The 19,008-nt window shown below is 41.4% G+C and overlaps 1 protein-coding gene across 2 annotated transcripts in view; it reads left to right on the top strand.

Moving 5' to 3' along the window:
- SEL1L2 (SEL1L2 adaptor subunit of ERAD E3 ligase) overlaps window positions 1–19,008 on the top strand; it is a 64,800-nt gene that overhangs the window by 14,370 nt on the left and 31,422 nt on the right. For both annotated transcript variants that reach the window (XM_054021456.1, XM_054021457.1), the window contains exons 3-5: window positions 4,979–5,033; window positions 13,722–13,827; window positions 14,788–14,950. In XM_054021456.1, the coding sequence (XP_053877431.1) occupies window positions 4,979–5,033; window positions 13,722–13,827; window positions 14,788–14,950 (324 nt within the window). The remainder of the gene's footprint in view (window positions 1–4,978; window positions 5,034–13,721; window positions 13,828–14,787; window positions 14,951–19,008) is intronic.

The raw sequence follows: 19,008 nt of genomic DNA, 5'->3' as shown, positions 1-19,008 counted from the left end.
TGTATAGGGACAGTCCCGATATTTGAGGCTTTGTCTCATATAGGTGCCTATTGCCCCCCACCCCCGTCCCGATTTTTCACACTTGCTGTCTGGTCACCCTAGCTGCACAACTACTAAAGTAATAGCATATCAGAAACCTAATTTTGATTATTCTGTGTGACTTTAATGTTCATTGCATTACTGTAGTAAGTTTACATAATCTTGCCTCTTTGAAATACAAATATTTGCTTTATTTTGAAATAGTTTCTGTAAAATATGGAACAGCAGAGTGCAATTCCATTTGCCTTTGCCATTTGATGATGATGCATGTTAGACATGCGAGTGAACAAAAAGATAAATTAACTATGGCATTGCTAAGAGGACACAATGCTTCTCCTAATAAATTCTTTGCCTCTTTCCAAAGGGTCACAGCTATTTTTTCAGCTCAGGGCTGGCTTACTGCCTACAGCAAAATTGGTTTTAATAGACTTACACAAGCTTAAGAAAAGATGATCTAGTAATGTTTCATATTCAAAATATGAAAAAACCTTCCAGAGAAAATAGAAAAGTGCTGCAACTGAACCATCTCATGCAAGTATAATTTCACCTGGAGGTAAAAGATATATATGCATGAACAAGATTCTCAGGCTGTAGAGAACAAATTATTTAAATATAATATTGTCAAGATTAGATCGATTTTAGTCACTTTGCTGGAAGTATTTAAAAATAATTAAATTCAGTTAAAAGGGTGGGGGAATTCCAGCCACTAGTCCAACTAAATTTTCTTGTCTCAGATCGCTATTATTAAATTGCAAGTTTCACTGTGAAAGGAGAAAAAGAAACAAGGAAAATCCTGAATTAGAAGGCTTTCGTATAAATTAATCCCAGAGAATGGAGATTCTTATGCTGAGATAAGCCAAGTCTATGCAAGACTATGCAAGCAGCCAGACATTTAGACAAGTCATTTTAATGGTGGGCAATATCATAACACAGGTATCAAAGCAAAAAATTAGGTGGGTGTTATAAGGCTTTAATTCACTCTAAGCAGGATCTCTAGGACCTTTTAATATCAAGCATACAGGGAAAGGCCTAACCTGAATGGACATGTGTGGATGTAGAGTTAGAGGTGTTGTAGCCACGTTAGGCCTATGATATTAGAGAGACAAGGTAGGTGAGATAATATCTTTTATTGGACCAACTTCTGTTGGTAAGAGACAAGCTTTCAAAAGATATTACCTAACTCACCCTGTCTCTATAACTGTTGGCAGGATCATAGGAACTCTGTCACCACTTTGGAAAGGAATCTCAGGCTTTGTCTACACTACCACGGCAAGTCAACCTAAGTTACGTTACTTCAGTTATGTGAGTAATGTAACTCAAGTCAATGTAGTTTAGGTCAACTTACTGCGGTGTTTGCACTGTGCTGTGTCGATGGGAGACGCTCTCCCGCCAACTTCCCTTACTCTTCTCGGGGAGCTGGAGTACAGACAGTACAATTGGTTCCTTACAATTGTGTCGTAAGACGGAACGGCAATCTACTCCATTGCGGGACCGAGCTTTGTAAACTAAAAACCTATAGTCATAAGTCGAATTAGGGTGTCAATGTAGAGGCGTTGTAAGTGCTGTTCCTCGTAACTCAAACATCATAAAGTTGAAGGCTGCCTGTACTGCAGTTGACAGGAGAGCACTCTGCCATTGACTCAGCGGGTCTTCACCAGACCCATCGATTGCAGCAGCACCGATCTACCGGTAAGTATAGACATGGCCTCAGGCAGTGCCACTGTATACTTGTAAACTTTTGCATATGGTAGATCACTTATGAGAGCGTGGACCTCACTCATGCTGAGCTGAAGTTATTGCCATCAGGAAGAAGCTTCCACACAAGAAACTTGAACTCATATATACTCAGTGATTCAAAAGGAGTTTATCAGTTTAAATCAGACACTTGCCAGTACCTTCAAGAAGGCATAATTTGGCATCAAGGCATCTGGAACAAAAATGATCTTTATTTTTAATGCACTGCTTTTGTACTATATTCAGAATTTCTTTGATTATTTTATAGTGCTCACAAGAATGTTAACAGGTTTCAGAGTGGTAGCCATGTTAGTCTGTATCAGCAAAAACAACGAGAAGTCCTTGTGGCACCTTAGATTCATTTGGGCATAAGCTTTCATGCTAGTGCCCACTTCATCGGATGCATGAAGTGAAAAATACAGGAGCAGATATAAATACATGAAAGAATGGTGGTTGCTTTACCAAGTGTGATGTGAATCTAACGAGATAAATTTATACCTGCTCCTGTATTTTACGCTTCATGCATCTGATGAAGTGGGTTCTAGCCCATGAAAGTTTATGCCCAAATGAATTTGTTAGTCTCCAAGGTACCACAAGGACTCCTCGTTGTTTTTACAAGAATGGTAGATGCTTCACAGAAACAGTCTTTGCTCTGACAAGATACTCCTGGGGGAATTCTGCACCAAAAAAATTTAAATTCTTCAAAATTCTGCATATTTTGTCACAATAACACAATGTAATCATGCCAGTTTCAATTATTTTGGTAATTTATTTCAAAATACCTGTCAGCAAGTATGTCTGTATTGTTAAAGACCAAAAAAAAGTTGTTGTTTTTTTTACACCAATAGGCATATTAATACAGAACTTGAGTAATTAATTTAAATTACAATACAGAAATATATTTCCTTTACCGGTCAGAAGTGGAGCAATGGCTTGGGGGAGTCAGGGGTAATGGAGGGAGTGGGAAGGAGCCTGGAAGGTTGTTGGTTGTGGGTGGGAGAAGTATGCTGCTGACTTTTATGGTGCCACAGTGGCCTCTGGTGGGCAAAAGGCGCAACTACAGCATTTCTGGGGCAGAAAGTATTTTCTGTGGGGAAAAAAGTTCTGCACCAGACATGAATTCTGCGTGTACACAGTCATGCAGAATTCCCCCAGGAGTAATAAGTATATGGTAGTGGGGATCTCTGAATCTAAAAACCGTGAGCTTCTACTGCCTGAGCTAAAAGACTCTGGTCTGTTATGGGAAATGATAATGACTCCTTTTTTATTAAGGAATCATCAATAAATACATTGAGTACGCACCCTGTTGATGATCACGAAATTTGCTGCTATGAATTTTGGCATCCGTAGTTTTACTTAACCTGAAAATCAACATGGTACAGTGTTTGTAATGTAGACTTTAACCCAAACAATTGATATATGCTAGGGTTGTCGATTATTTGCAGTTAACTCATGCAATTAACTCAAAAAAATTAATTGTGATTAATCGCAGTTTTAATTGCATTGTTAAACAATAGAATACAAATTGAAATTTATTAAATATTTTTGGATGTTTTTCTACATTTTTAAATATATTGATTTAGATTACAACACAGAATACGAAGCGTACAGTGCTCACTTTATATTATTTTTATTTCAAATATTTGCACCATAAAAATGATAAACAAAATAAATATTTTTCAATTCACCTCACACAAGTACCATAATGCAATCTTTTTATCATGAAAGTACAACTTACAAATGTAGATTTTTTGTTACATAACTGCAATCAAAAACAAAACAATGTAAAACTTTAGAGCCTACAAGTCCACTCAGTCCTACTTCTTATTCAGCCAATCGCTAAGACAAACAAGCCTGTTTACATTTACGGGAGATAATGCTGCCCGCTTCTTATTTACAACGTCACCTGAAAGTGAGAACAGGCGTTCGCATGGCACTTTTATAGCCAGCATTGTAAGGTATTTACATGCCAGATATGCTAAACATTCGTATGCCCCTTCATGCTTCGGCCACCATTCCAGAGATCATGCTTCCATGCTGATGATGCTCATATTAATTAAATTTGTGACTGAACTCCTTGGGGCAAAATAGTATGTCTCCTGCTGTGTTTTACCCGCATTCTGCCATATATTTCATGTTATAGTAGTCTCGGATGATGATCCCAGCACATGTTCATTTTAAGAATACTTTCACTGCAGATTTGACAAAACACAAAGAAGATACTAATGTGAGATTTCTAAAGATAGTTACTGCACTCGACCCAAGATTTAAGAATCTGAAGTGCCTTCCAAAATCTGAGAGGGACGAGGTGTGGAGCATGCTTTCAGAAGTCTTAAAAGAGCAACATTCCAATGCGGAAACTACAGAATCCAATCCACCAAAAAAGAAAATCAACCTTCTGCTGGTAGCATCTGACTCAGATGATGAAAGTGAACATGCATCTGCACTGCTTTGAATCGTTATCGAGCAGAACCCATTATCAGCATGGACACGTCCTCTGGAATGGTTGAAGATGAAGGGACATATGAATCTTTAGCGCATCTGGCACGTAAATATCTTGCAACACTGGCCACAGCAGTGCCATGCGAACGTCTGTTCTCACTTTCAGGTGACATTGTAAACAAGAAGTGGGCATTACAGTACTTGTATGAGGTGAATTGAAAAATACTATTTCTTTTGTTTTTTTACAGCACAAATATTTGTAATGAAAATAAATATAAAGTGAGCACTATACACTTTGTGTTCTGTGTTGTAATTGAAATCAATATATTTTAAAATGTAGAAAACATCCAAAAATATTTAAATAAACGGTATTCTATTATTGTTTAACAATGTGATTAATCACAATTAATGTTTTAAATCACTTGACAACCCTAATGTATGCATACCTTCTCAGAATTAGCTACGCAGAATTCTGGTAATGTTTTATTTACAGGATTTGGGATTTGACATGTGTTGCAAGTATGGTTCAGTAGCTCATATGGCAGCATACACAATAAGACTATGTTTAATTTATATACATTATATGTATTGAGAATAAAAGTGAGTAAAGAATTGCAACAAAGCACATATGTAATTTCATTTATTAACCCTAGTGTAATTTATATATAATATACTGGAATAAAGACAGCTTAATATCCATGTAAGATTTATCAAAAACAGTAAACCAGTTTTGAAAAAAAATGTATGCAACTTATTTTTTCAGGAAGCACTCAATGAAAGTCAACTATTAACAATGCAAGATACATTTTCTTCACAAGGTAATAGATTTGGTTGTAAGTACATACCTTTTATACACTCCCTCAGCTTATGTGGTGTTTGATTAAGACAGCATTTACTAGAACTATACAAGCTTTCTAAAAAGATAGACATTTATTGGTAAATATTTTAAGCTAAATAAGCTTGAAAGGTTTCTGATTTCTCAGGTATTTGTGATATACCATGTCCATTCCACATACTACCTCTAGTTAATGCAATATTAACAGTTTGCTGTTGACTGTCAAAATGATGATCTAATATGTCTGTTCTATCTTTATTTTATTTGAAAACACCACAACACGTTATGCACAAAAAATGGTATTCACAATGCAAGCAAAGGGAACTACATCTCATTCTGCACCGTAAGGGGGCGATCCTTATGTGGAGTACCCCTCTCACATGGAGAGCATGAGTCAAAATCTGTCCTATTATGTTCATAATAGCAAAGCACTAAGGGTGAAATCTTGGCCTCATCCAAATCAATGGAAGGTTTGTGATTGATTTCACTGGGGTCAAAATTTCACAAGTCAGCAAAAATACTTAAGCACATACTTAATTTTGAGCATGTGCTGAAGTCCATCAATATGCAGAAATGTGCTTAAACTTGTAAGTAGATGCCTAAAAGTATCCTTAAAATTAGGACTATGTTCAATGTATTTTTAGCAATGAAATACAGAGCTTAGAGGCTGATTTTCATCTTCACCCAAAATAACTGCAATCTTTTCATACTCATTTACCAAAGTCAAAAGTATCAATGATAATGGAAGGAATGGTTTGGGTTTTTTAAGATTAAAATATTATTTTCTTTGATAGTATTTGAAAAATTCACTGAAGATTTTTATATCTGTAAAACATATTTATTTGCTAGATGTTTTTTGTGAAAAGTTTGATTTTGAATAATCCATCATATATTCACAAAGAATGAGCCTTGTGGCTAGGTAGAGAGGGTATTTTTTCTTGGCATCATAATTTGCTTTTAACGGAGTAGCTTTACTATGTTGTTCTTACAATGATCTTTTCTCATTTTTAATATATAGTACTATATACTTTAATCAGATTAAATTCTCTTCTGAGCCCAATTTCTGACAGGCCCCTTTCGTTAATAATTAATCCTTAATGTCTCTCTAAGGTGCAATAGAAACTGAGCTTCTGTTTATAAGTCTGATTTTGGCCCAGTCTCTAAAATTAAAATTGATAGTTTACATCTGGAGCCAGCCAATATTGGATTTTTCCTGAAGAATTTGAAGCAGCTCAGATAGGAGGTACCTTTTAGGTACCTAAAATTAAAGCTGTTCGGATTAGACCCAAAGGTCTACTAATGCTTCCTTAGGAGAGAAATAAAACTTAGTTTACTGGTCTCTCCTAGCAGAGATCTAGGTCCAGATCCTGGCCACTGCTATAACCATTTTGTGGTTGAAAGAGGCTGGAAAGATAGCTTAAATAGCCAGTGGGGGATTTCCCTGGGTTGAGGGTGTGTTTACTGTAAACCCAACATAGTTGGCTCAATACTTCCTCTGTCCTAGCACCTTGGTGGTGGGGGAATATTTAAGGTTGGAGAGGCAGTGGTCAGCGCACTTTACACTCTGGCAATCTCGGACTGCTTAACAGCCTTAGAGGGGCATCACCAGCTGGTGTAACTTAGAGCAGACCGACTGCATTGGGGCCAGATCACTATTGGGCAGACTTAAGTTAGTTTGGGTGCCTTATTCGAAAAGTACCACCGTAGCTGCATTTTGCGTTTCTAATGGTTGGGATTTTGCTTAATATTTTTGAAAGGTTAAGTGCACACAACCCACTGCTACATGTCTGCAGTGCTCATTTTAACTATGTTTGTTGGGATTTTTTTTGTATGGGAATCTAAAAATGTTATAGTGATATGTTAAGAGCAAGAGCAAGTAAAGTGCACTGAATCATTCATTGAGAGAAATAGTTGCAGAATCAGATTCTTATTAAATATGCATCTGGAGGAAAATTAGACATAGCTAATGGTAAGAGTTTCTCCCTGTTAGGCAGAAATTCTAGAATTACAGACAACATTTTTTCTGATACTGTAGCATCTGATTTTTAGCCCATTGCAAAAGGATTATAACACTGGCTCAGCTCAGCTGCTCAGTGTTACAGGTTCAACCCTTCAGTCTTGAATGATGGAAGATAAATTAGGACAATTGATTAATGTCATGGGATTAGAGCTACCAATGATTCTTGCATTATGAAAGGTGCCCAAAACAACAAATAGAGGACCAGATTCTGCTCTCGGTTACATTGTTATAAATCTTTAGTGACACCACTGAGGTCATTGGATTTATACCAGTGTAATGAAGAATACAGTTTGTCCCACAGTCTTCTGGTGTAGCAATGTAAGATTACAAAATTTAATGAAAGCATGTCCACAGGCTCCCAAGCCTTCACAAGATATGACTCTATATAGCGTCTCTTAGCCAAGTTACTTGTTGACTAAATTTGCAATACTGGATGGGGAAATATAGACTTGTTACTTCATAGAAAGCAGGCCCGCTGACGGGGGGCAAAGAAAGCCCAGGGGCCCGGGCGATTTAAAGGGCCCGGGTACCCCCAGCTGCTGCTGCCGCCGCGGTAGCAGCGGCCAGGAGCCCCAGGCCCTTTTAAATCGCCCAGGAAAGCCACAGGGCTCCCAGGTGTGCGGCGGGTGGTGACCATTCCGGGTGCCCGCACTTTGAGGGAGCCCGCAGGCCGGTGTGATTGGTCAGCATGGTTGGCTCCAGAAGTTACAGATTCGTCACTTCCGCCCTGGGCCCCGCACCTCCCTAGGGATGGCCCTGGGGCCCAGAATTGCTGTCAGTGGGCCTGATAGAAAGCTAATTTAAACTACTGCAATCAAATAAAATGAGCTTACTACTTTTCATAACAGAAATAGCTGTACTGCATCTTTCTTTAATGCAATAAGCTCTTATATTAACCTACAATTATCCTCTCCCCTTTTTGGGGTGTGTGCAAGGTGCAGACAGAGGGAGCAGATGGAAAGGAATGGTAAGAGAAGAGTATGGTAATTTAGTTGTTGAAGTCTTCCATTTTCTTTTCTATGTTTATAAATACTTTAAGTATGTATTTATGAATAAATAAGTTTAAAGTTATAGCTATTATTTAAGATGAAAATTTTTAAAATTTAGAACTGCTTGAAGTCCAAGCTTACCACATTTTTTATGATTGGACAAATCCTACTAATTAAGCAAAAATGATTCATCCAATTAAGAATGCTATGGGAACAAAGTTTAAAATTGATTTTACCAAAAATTAAAAATCCATTGAAAAAGCACTTTTATCAGCTGTCAACCTTTCAAAACAAATGCAAGATTTAATATAATTAGCTGTCTATTCAGAAGAGGCCTTGGACCAGCACAGTAAAAGTATTGCAGGCCATGATTGAAGTGCATTGTCTGGCTATCCTGAAAGAAGGACAGGAGACACTATGATATGCAACTTTATTATTAGATGTCTGGGACTACCAAGCAGATAAAAGTGTGCAACTCCATGTTCATTCAAATAATTACCCAAGACTTCCACCAACCCTCCTTCATTTTCCATCCAGGTTCCCCAGCCAACCAGTGGCTCAGACCTTCCATCCACCCGCTCTCGTACGAGGGTTAAGGTGGGCTATAAGAAAGGGGGATGGCTCCCCTCCATACCAATCATAGGAGCCCTGAACACCCCGCCCCCCCGTTCCATTCTTTTAACCAGGATCTCCTTTTTAAGTCCTTTACCAGACCATTTATTTGGTCACTGGATGCCTTCCCTGTGGAGTACCTGCACTGGACATCCACCCCACACTTACAAACTAGGGTTGTCAGACATCTGGTTTTCGATTGGAACGTCTGGTCGAAAAGGGACCCTGGTGGCTCTGGTCAGCACTGCTGACCGAGCTGCTAAAAATCTGGTTGGCAGCACAGTGGGGCTAAGATAGGCTCCTTGCTTGCCCTGGTTCCATGCAGCTCCTGCAAGTGACCAGAATATCTAGCTCCTAGGCACAGGGGCAGCCACAGGGACTCTGCATGCTGCCCCCACCCCAAGCGCTGGCTCCACAGCTCCCATTGGCTGGGAACTGCAGCCAATGGGAGCTGCGGGGGCAGCGTCTGCAGGCGTGGGCAGCATGCAGAGCCCCCTGGCCCCTGCCAGCCGCTTCCAGGAGCCACCTGAGCCTGCACCCCGAACCTCCTCCTGCACCCCAACCTCCTGCCCCCTGTTGGAGCCCTCTCCCTCACCCAAACTCCCTCTTGTAGCCTGCACGCTGCACCCCAACCCCCTGGCCCAGCTCTGAGCCCCCTCCTGCATCCCAAACTCCTCATCCCTGGCCCCACCCCAGAGCCCACAGCCCCTCCCACACCCCAACCCCCTGCCCACCCCTGAGCACCCTCCTGCACACCGAACCTGTCAGCCCCAGCCCGGAGCCCCCTCCTACACCCCAAATCCCTCATCCCCGGCCCCACCCCAGAGCCCACACCTGCAGCCGGAGCCCTCATCCCCTCCTGCACTCCAACCCCCTGCCCCAGCCCAGAGCCTCCTCCTCAACCCTAAACCCCTCATTTGTGCCTCACCACAGAGCCCAGCCAGAGTGAGCGATGGAGGGAGGGGAGATGGAGTGAGCGGGAAGCGGGGTCTTGGAGAAGGGGCAGGGCAAGGGTGTTCAGTTTTATTCGATTAGAAGGTTGGCAACCCTGTTACAAAATGAGTTGCAACATATAGCCCAACCCCTTTCTTCCTCCCCATAATAGAGTTGCAACATATAGCCCAACCCCTTTCGTCCTCCCTGAAACCCGCTGTGGGGAAGGTGAAAAAAACCCATCCCATCTAAGCCAATATGGTGATGAGGGAAAAATTCCTTCCCAGGACCCCTAAAAGGGAGCGACTAGCGCAATGTCCACAGTAGGTCCTACCCCAACCTGATATTCGCCACCTCAAGGGGAGGGAGGGTGGGTGCTGCCTTGCCTGCTGCATGAAGAAAGGGCTTCTAACACCCAGGCTTGCCCCTTTTTAAACCTTCCGCCCTTACATTCCCAGGTCACCAAGCTGATCCCTACCCACCTTTTTGCAGCAGCTTCTAACCTCTTTCCCCTGCACACACACCCGTAAAGCAAGCCCAGATAATGTCCCCCCACTTCAGGCAGGACCAGAAACTTTGAAGGTATTCAAAATATCTCTTACCACAACACACTTCCTGTGGAACAGGAACCATAGTTCTGGCATTTCCCAGTTTGAGTGCTTGACTTTGCAACTTTAATGTTTTAACATATTTTGTGTGTATGCTTTCCTGGGCTTTTAAAAAACAAACTGAAAAAAAAAACAGAAATTCTATCATATTGATAACAAATTGGTCATCAGCAGGGTTGTGACCTATAGATCCATGGCACAGACCTCTGCCACTTGAGCTGACAGATTACATGATAGGAGCACTATCTTGTAATTTTTTTGTGGACCAGCACTAACAGGGATGAAACACTTTGCCAGTGGATTTCACAGATATTTGCTAATAGCAGAGGAATGGTGAGACTCAAGAATCTTGAGTTCCATTTGTTTGCTCTAGACACTTCTGCCTGTTTCCTGCTCCTTTTCCTCCAACCTTGTCCCAATCATGTGTTTTACCCACCAGTGGCTCCTTGTCCCAGTCCTATTCTCTTTGCCTAGCTGGTCCTAGTCATCATTCCTCCGGCTTTTTATCCCAGTCCCTGTCTCCTTGCCCAGCCAATCCTAGTTGCCCCTTCCAGACTCCCCGCACCAGTCTTCCCCCTCCCAGTCCTGTCTCCTTACCCAGCCATTGCCAGTTTCCCCCAGCTCCTTGTGCCCAGTCTCCTTACCCAGCAAGTCCCAGTTCCCCTGTGTTGGCTCCTTGCTTGATCTGTCTCCACTGCCTGGCCTCTAGTCACCCTCACACCCATGTTCTCCATCCCCACTGATTCCCAATGCCAGACTCCATGTTCAGTCTCAGTGTCTCCCTCCCCACTCACCTTAGCTCCTTCTCCCAGACTCTTTTCACAGCCAGTCCCAGTTCTCCTCCAGCACCTTTGTTCCTCACCAGATCCATCTTCCCTCCACCTCCTTACCCCCAACCCTTCCTAGTCTCCTTACCCAGTCAGTCCCAACCCCCCCCCTCCATTCATTATCTCACTTCAATCTCTCCCCAAACCCACTGGTTCCCAGTCCCTCCCATTGCCAGTTCCCGTGCTGGCTCCCAGTCCCAGTCAACTCCACAGCCCATGGATCTCAGTCTCTTTGCCCAGCCAATCCCAGTGTCTTCACCCAGCTCTCAGTCCCAGTTTCCCTTTCTCCCTGCACCCAGCCAGCCTCCAGACATTCCCCCTTCTCCCAGACCCCTTGTCCCAATCTCTTCTCTTCACTCCTCTTCAGTTCTGGGTTTGTCGTCCTTGTGTTTGGTTTAGCTGGTTTCCTCCCCCGCACTGCCTGGTCCAGCAGGGGAGCACTGAAAGCACAGAACAGACAGGCTTCCAACCCTCTGTTTCTGTGACTGGTCCTGGACCCTGCATAGCCCCAGCAACACTTTTGCAATTACAGGAAAACTCCTGTTCAGATCTCTACAGCCCTGGTCTTGAGAATGCTCAGTGCAGATGGATTCTTCAGGGAATTATGCTCCACAGCTCTTTCAAGTCTCTGAGGATGTGCAAACTGCAATTTTTCAAATGCTTATAAAACTTTTCCAAATTTGGACAGATTTCCCAGGAGATGGCAAGAGGCACATCCCTGACATAAAGACCATGCCCCTGACAAATGTCAAGTTGCTGCGCCAAAGCACAGCAGCACTAGAACTTCTCCAAGAGGTGGAGGTGATTTTTTTAAAACATAGCGAGACAATGTATTTTTTCCCTAGCCTTGTTCTCAGAAATGGCTAACCCTTTTTGGATGAAAATTTCCAAAACAATTCAGCACAAGGCAGATACCTGGCATGGAATATTTCAGCCGAAATGGTTAAAGCTTTGCAAAGTTATAAGCAACTGAAAACAGGGTTTATAAAGTAACATGTCAGTCTTAACTATAGGCAGGGCTACCATGCACACCTAGAATATAGCCCAAAGTGAATGATAACCAGACTGTAAGAAACAGCCCTAATATAAAGTTCTGAATTTGCCCAAATTTTAACAGTATATAACAGGAGTAGGCAACCTATGGCACGGGTGCCGAAGGCGGCACGCGAGCTGATTTTCAGCGGCACTCACACTGCCCAGGTCCTGGTCACTGGTCCTTGGGTGCTCTGCATTTTAATTTAATTTTAAATGAAGCTTCTTAAACATTTTAAAAACCTTATTTACTTTACATACAACAATAGTTTAGTTCTATATTATAGACTTATAGAAAGAGACCTTCTAAAAATGTTAAAATGTATTACTGGCACGCAAAACCTTAAATTAGAGTTAATATATGAAGACTCGGCATACCACTTCTGAAAGGTTGCTGACCCCTAGTATATAACCTTGTCCACTGGAGATAGTGTAGCTTATGTCTTACATTAAAACAGATTCTGAAATTTTCTGAGACTTGTTAAACTTTAGCCAGAGCTTGATTACATGGTTCATAAGCTCATGTCCCTGAATCCATATTTACCAGTCGGGGACCATTATCTGACACAGCTTATGAAGAATGCCATCCCATAGGCATGATGGCCCTTTATGCACTTTATGGGCATGTCTAAACTTACCTCCGGAGTGATCGATCCAGCGGGGGTTGATTTATCACATCTAGTGAAGACGCAATGAATTGCTCACCGAGCGCTCTCCCGTTGACTCTGGTACTCCACCGGAGCGAGAAACATAGGCGGAGTTGAAGGGGGAGTGTCAGCAATCGACCTACTGCAGTGAAGACACCGCAGTGAGTAGATCTAAGTACGTCAACTTCAGCTACGTTATTCACATAGCTGAAGTTGCATAACTTAGATCGATTCCCCTCTCCCCCAGTGTAGACCAGGTCTATGTGCTTAACTTTAAACACATGCTTAGGTTCCATTGAAGACAGTGGAACTCAAGCTTCAGTGCTTTAGTAAATAGTGGTGGAATTAAGCCCATATTTAGGTTCCAATTCAGCAAAGCACTTATTAAGTTATGCAAACTATTGGCCCTTCTTCTAACACCAGTGTCACCCCTCTGATGAACAGTAGCAGATGTCCAGGGCTTTTCAAGTCTGTTTTCCCTTGCATAAGAAATCAATGATATGGAGTCTGAGTATATTCTAAGAGTAACAAACAGAATGCAGGCAATCTCTTTTTTCATAAATTTCAGGCCAAAACCAATACCCAGCTCTCAGTAAGCAATACTGCCTTAAGGTTCAACTGTAATCAGAGACTAAGGCACTCTGAGTGCTTCTACAGATCTGTCTCCAAGTATCACTGCACAGAGAACCTGGCATAATCTAAACTAACAATACAGAAGATCTTCCAAGATTTTATCAGCATTCTGGATGCTGATAATGACAGGGACATTTGACTACCTGTATTTCTTTAGTATCAGTGATTGCAACTACCTGTATTCATGTACAAGTCGATATTGAATCTCTAATCTAAACTGATCTAAAGGAGAAAATTTTCAAACATAAACCTGTCATATGTAGTTGGGAATCACAACAGCTGTATCAGAAAAGTATTTGCCCTAGTTCAAAAAAAGTGGTTTATTTTTAAATTTTTGATCATTTTAATTTACATTTGTGTTCACCTATAGCAGAAGATCTGGCTAGGAGAAAGAAGAATGAGGAGCGAGGACATCAGCTTTATAAAATGAGCAACAAAATCCTGAAACATTCCAAAAGCAAAAAAGAGAAAGAGGAGTAAGTCTGAACTCTAGCACTTGTGGGGCTAAATCAGTAATAAAGATAACATTGTGCTAGAAAGACAAACAAGAACATGCACTGAGGAGTTTACAGTCTAGGTCTCCATCCTATAAAGAGTTTGATCTTATGGTACAGTTCCTGTACAGACCCTCATTGACATCGATAGACCTGCGAGAGGAAAAATATTCCTGGGCATCACTTTTGGCAGGACTGGGACCGACAGTGACTTTGTCAAGTTCAGCATTACTGAATATTTCTATTCTAGCTTAGTTACCTAGATTGGTTTGCATTTAATTGGAATTTTGCATTATACATTGATAAAGCATAGTGCAAAGACATACAAATCAGCAAAAAAAAAATCAGTTTAATTAATTAAAACATGTCCAAAAGTTGTGGGAAAATTCTAGTGAATTGAAAAAAAAAGTCTGTATCCAGCTGAACAAATCCATCCAAAAAAAATTTTTTTTCTGGGTGGTGGCGGCAGTTAGGACATTCACGTGGGATGGGGGAGACCCGGGTTAAATTTCCCTCTACGTCTGATATGGAGAAGTGAGTTGAACTTTGGTCTCTCGTATTGCTGGAAAGTACTCTAGCCACTGAGTTTCCTACATCACAAGTGAGTTATAAGGAAAGTGTTACCCTCACCATAATAGTTTCAGGTTGGCTAGCACTACATTTTTTGGCAAACTATTAATCTGAAAAATTTGACCCAGCTCTACTAATCACATGAATTTGAAGTTACTGTTCAAGGAAGGGTGGCTGCAAAGAAAGAAATTAAAACTTCTCTGCTGCCAGAGAAGCATGTTTTAGTTAGCTTTCAGGAGGTGCATAATAGAAATTAGTTCTTGAATTAGTACACTTTAGTTGCTAAATCTCCTCTTAGAGATACAGGTACTGTACTTGAGGGGAGAAATTAATATCAGATGATTAAACCTGAATTTCATATTCTTGAATCAGAGCTTACCAACTCCTTACCAAAGCAGCAGATATGGGACATTTGAAAGCTATGGAGAAATTGGCTGCTGCTTTGCTGTTTGGTTATCATGGTCCTCAAAATATAACTGCAGCTGTGACATTATATGAGACTTTGGCTGAAAAAGGATCTCATAAAGGCCAAACTGTAAGTAGTTTTGGGATTTTTTTTTTAAGTGTATAAAGCTTTGAATAGGACATTACTCAACTGGAAAGCTTATTAATATTTGAAAAGCAGTAAGGTGTGGTGTACTTTTTTTACATATATGTTGGTATATTGTGGGACCACACAACAGGTAAGTATTAATTAAAATTGTTTTTAATCATTCTCCAGTTAAATCCATTTTTAAATAGTAGCACCAGATAGTTACAACTGAATTTTAAAAATCTACTTTACTTTTTACTGTACAAGTTGATTGATTGTTTTTAGAACTTTGTTCATGTTGCACAATTGAAATAGACTAATCAGTGTCACTTACTGGTATGTTTGTAGTCAGCTTAACTTTCTCACGCACTAGGAATAAAGTGCAATTTTGGGGGTCTAAAAACTCCAGGAAATGTTTAACTAGAAACAACATACTGCTTTCCATTACTATTTCTGTAACTTTAAAATCTAATTTTTGAGTCTAGCACCACCTGACAGTAACTTGATTATTTTTAACTTTGGATATTTGTACACAGATGCTGAAAACTATGTTTAGTTGTTACAATTGTAGCTAGTGATATTGTCCAGAATTTTAACTTTCTGCTGGACAACAGTAGTTTTAATTAAAAATACAAAATATTTTAACATTGCATGATGGGGAACTTTGAGCTACTCAATCTTCACTGTGACACACCAGTTGTCACTTGAAGGAATTTTGGAGGGGAGTAAAACCCCTTTACGACCACGTCTTCTAGCTGCAAGGACTAATGGGACTCCTTTCAAACCTAATGGACCTCGCTCAGGTTCTCTGCAGAATCATGCAAGATTCACATCACCTTAGGACTTACTCTACCACCTCCATGGCACACCCAATCCATGTTCACATAATAGCAGTAAATAACCAGGACCACTCGAATGGACCCAATTCTGCAAGAGAAAGCCCATGATTTTATTCATAATATAACAATAATTATCCAACCTTGCTGGATGATTCACATGGCCTTGAATTGACTGTTTTGTTAAAGGAGATATGTAAGACAAAATAAGCAAAGGCAGTGTGGCACACTTTGTATCAAATTTCAGGTGTAAAAGGTGCCCAGATCTCAAAGATAGATTTGTGTGGGTGTGTCCAACTACGGAGAGATATCTGGAATAAAATGAAGTCGAAAATAAAAATTCTCAGACTACCCCATCACTCACTGTGATATTTACATACGTTTACTGTGATCTTGTTATGCTTGGGTATCATTGTTGCCAGATTTCTGTCTTGGCCACTTTAATAGCTTTGTCAAGGATAACTTGTGTTTGCTTCAAATCTCATGGCAACAATGGGACTAATCAAGGTGGCTTCTTACGCAAACTAAACAGAGGACATACTCATATTTGGAGTAGGGCTAGAAACAGTGTGTTAGAATAGGTTCTGGAACTAAGGGTGCTGCCACACACCTGGCTTGAAGTGGTTTCCATTATATACAGGGTTTACAGTTTGGCTAAATGGCTCTCGGCACTCCCACTATAAAAATTGGTCTAGCACCCCTGTGAGTTAGTGTGACCGGGTGCTGGGGATGGTCCACACTGAGAATGCCACACTCAGGGCAGACTGAAAGAAATAGGACAGACAATCCTCAAAACTGGTGGTTTATTCTATAATTAGATTCACCAAGCCAGTAACAAAAGAGCTTCTGCAGTACCACAATGATTAACAAGAAGCCAAACACAGTCCTCTTTAGGTATTCCAGCCCTTGGTTCTCATCTAGACACGTTGGTTTAATATAGTGAGAGATTATTGAAAACCCTATTCATCATATGTGAGATTCTACCAATTCCAAAGGGTCAGACACTTACCCTCAGATCAATATATGCCTCAGATCTTACCCAAATATCATGTCAACCAATTCTTAGTAAACTAACTAAAGATTTATTAAGAAAAGAAGAGAGTTATTGAATAGCTAAAAGATTATATACATTACAAATGCTTACAAGGTCCTTATATCAGGTTTGTAGCAGTGATAGATGCGTCTGCTGGCTTCAAAAAGTCTCTCTGGCATCATCCGAAAAGGTTAGAATCCAAATGTAGCTTAGATGTAAAGTCTGTTAGAGTCTTTCCCTGCATTTTCCAGGGTATTCCAAATAATGGAAGATCTCTTTCCCACAACTTAAACTTTTCGCTGTTCAAAGTTCAGCAGACTAGAGATGCCAGAGCAGGCCGGAGGTTTCTCTTTTATAGCTGAAGTGGGCTGTTAAGTATTTTGAGCACAGCATGTGACTCTGAAGGTTATTCTTTGTTGAGGACACACTGACCCATCACTTTAAAGTTAACATTCAATTTCTTATGCATACACAGGTAATTTAGTAATACTCATTTGCATAAAGCAATTAGCCGATCTTTCATTATAACAGGGACAGATAAGCTGAAGTAATATTATTAATTTCCTGCAGTGTCTCACATCTTTGATCTTAAGGTTAACTGAACACAGTCACTTGGATAATGTAAGGCAATTAAGTCATGAAAAGGATTTAGCATCTAAAACAGGGGTGGGCAATAATTTTTGCAGGGGGGCCACTCCACGAATTTTGATAAGTCATCACACACTGTACATTTCTACTATATTAATGGAGGGGGTGCGGGGTCTGGAAGGGAGTTTGGGTGCAGGAAGGAGCTCCGGGCTGGTGCAGAGTGTTGGGGTGCAGGAGAAGGTGAGGGGTATGGGCTCTGGGAGGGAGATTGGTGCAGGACAGGGTTCTGACCTGGGGCAGGGAGTTGGGGTGTGGGAGGGGGTGCGAGGTGCAGGCTCTGGCTGGGAGGCACTTACCACAGGTGGCTTCCAGCCAGCAGTGCAGCAGGGCTCAGTCAGGCTACCTGCCGTGGCCCCACACCACTCCCAGAAGCAGCTGCGACTGGCTATTGCTGGCACGTCTCTATGCGCCCCTTGGTGGGAGGGGAGCAACGGGTTTCCGTGCACTGTCGGTGCCCGCAAGCACTGCCAGTTTCTGGTCAATGGGAGCTGTGGGGACAATGCTGGGGGTGAGGGCAGCATGCGGAGCCGCCTCCTCCCACCAGGGGTGCGCAGAGATGTGCCAGCAGCAGCCAGCCGCTTCCTTGAGCGGCGTGCGGCCATGGCAGGCAGGCAGCCTGGCTGAGTGCCCCGCTGCACTGTGGGACTTTTAGCGACCTGGAGATTGTGAGGGGGCAGCCAAAGAGCCTGGCAGGACGGACAGAAATGTTAGACGGACCCACGGGTTGTATTTTGCCCACCCCGATCTAAAAGCTAATTTGGTTACATTTATAAACTTCTAACTGGATATAGGTAAACACAGACAAATACACTTAGCAACTATTCTTTGATTCTTATCAATACAAAGTGAATGAGTTGGGGATTGCTAGCCTAATTAACATTTCTTTGATACCTATACATAAATGGATTGCCTTGTTTACAATTGCAATGCCACTTGTTAAATTTTTATGGGTCATATACCAGTTAGCTGGTTTGCCTGCCCCACAGTTAGAAATACACATCTGACATAGCGGGATTAAGCCATTTTCTCACTTCTGCTGAGGTGGTGGACCTATTTCTGCATACATCTTTCCACAAAGGAGTTTTAAAATTGCAAAATTATCCAAGAGAAATGTCTTGCTCAAATCCTGAGCAATAAAGCCCTTAGTTTAAAGGAACCATCATAACAATCGGCTGTCTGTGGCCATTGACATAGTCACATTTTGACACCTCACGCCTCATTCATCCTGGACTATCCTCACAGATCAGCTGACACAGGAAAGTGACAAAGCTGGAGCTCCAATGATAAAAAAACTTGCTCAGAGAGATCAGGTTTTTTCAATTTCTGTGCTATGGCAATTGTTGAATGAAAGTGTTAACCACTATGAAGTGTAAGTAGTCTGATTAATTACTGCTTCAGCATGGTAATAAAGTCAAATGTTTTGTTTGCTGTGAGTAACTCTTCACTTAATTCTCAGGTAAGATGAATGGTGTAGAGCAAGAGGACGAGCTGCCCAGTCATGCTTATTCCAGAGGTGGTTAGTCCCTGACCCAAGTAGTGACTGT

This window comes from Malaclemys terrapin, chromosome 3 (assembly GCF_027887155.1).
Source record: "Malaclemys terrapin pileata isolate rMalTer1 chromosome 3, rMalTer1.hap1, whole genome shotgun sequence".
Classification (NCBI taxonomy): domain Eukaryota; kingdom Metazoa; phylum Chordata; order Testudines; family Emydidae; genus Malaclemys; species Malaclemys terrapin.
Note: the sequence above shows the minus strand (reverse complement) of the source record. Positions and strands in the feature narration are given on the sequence as shown.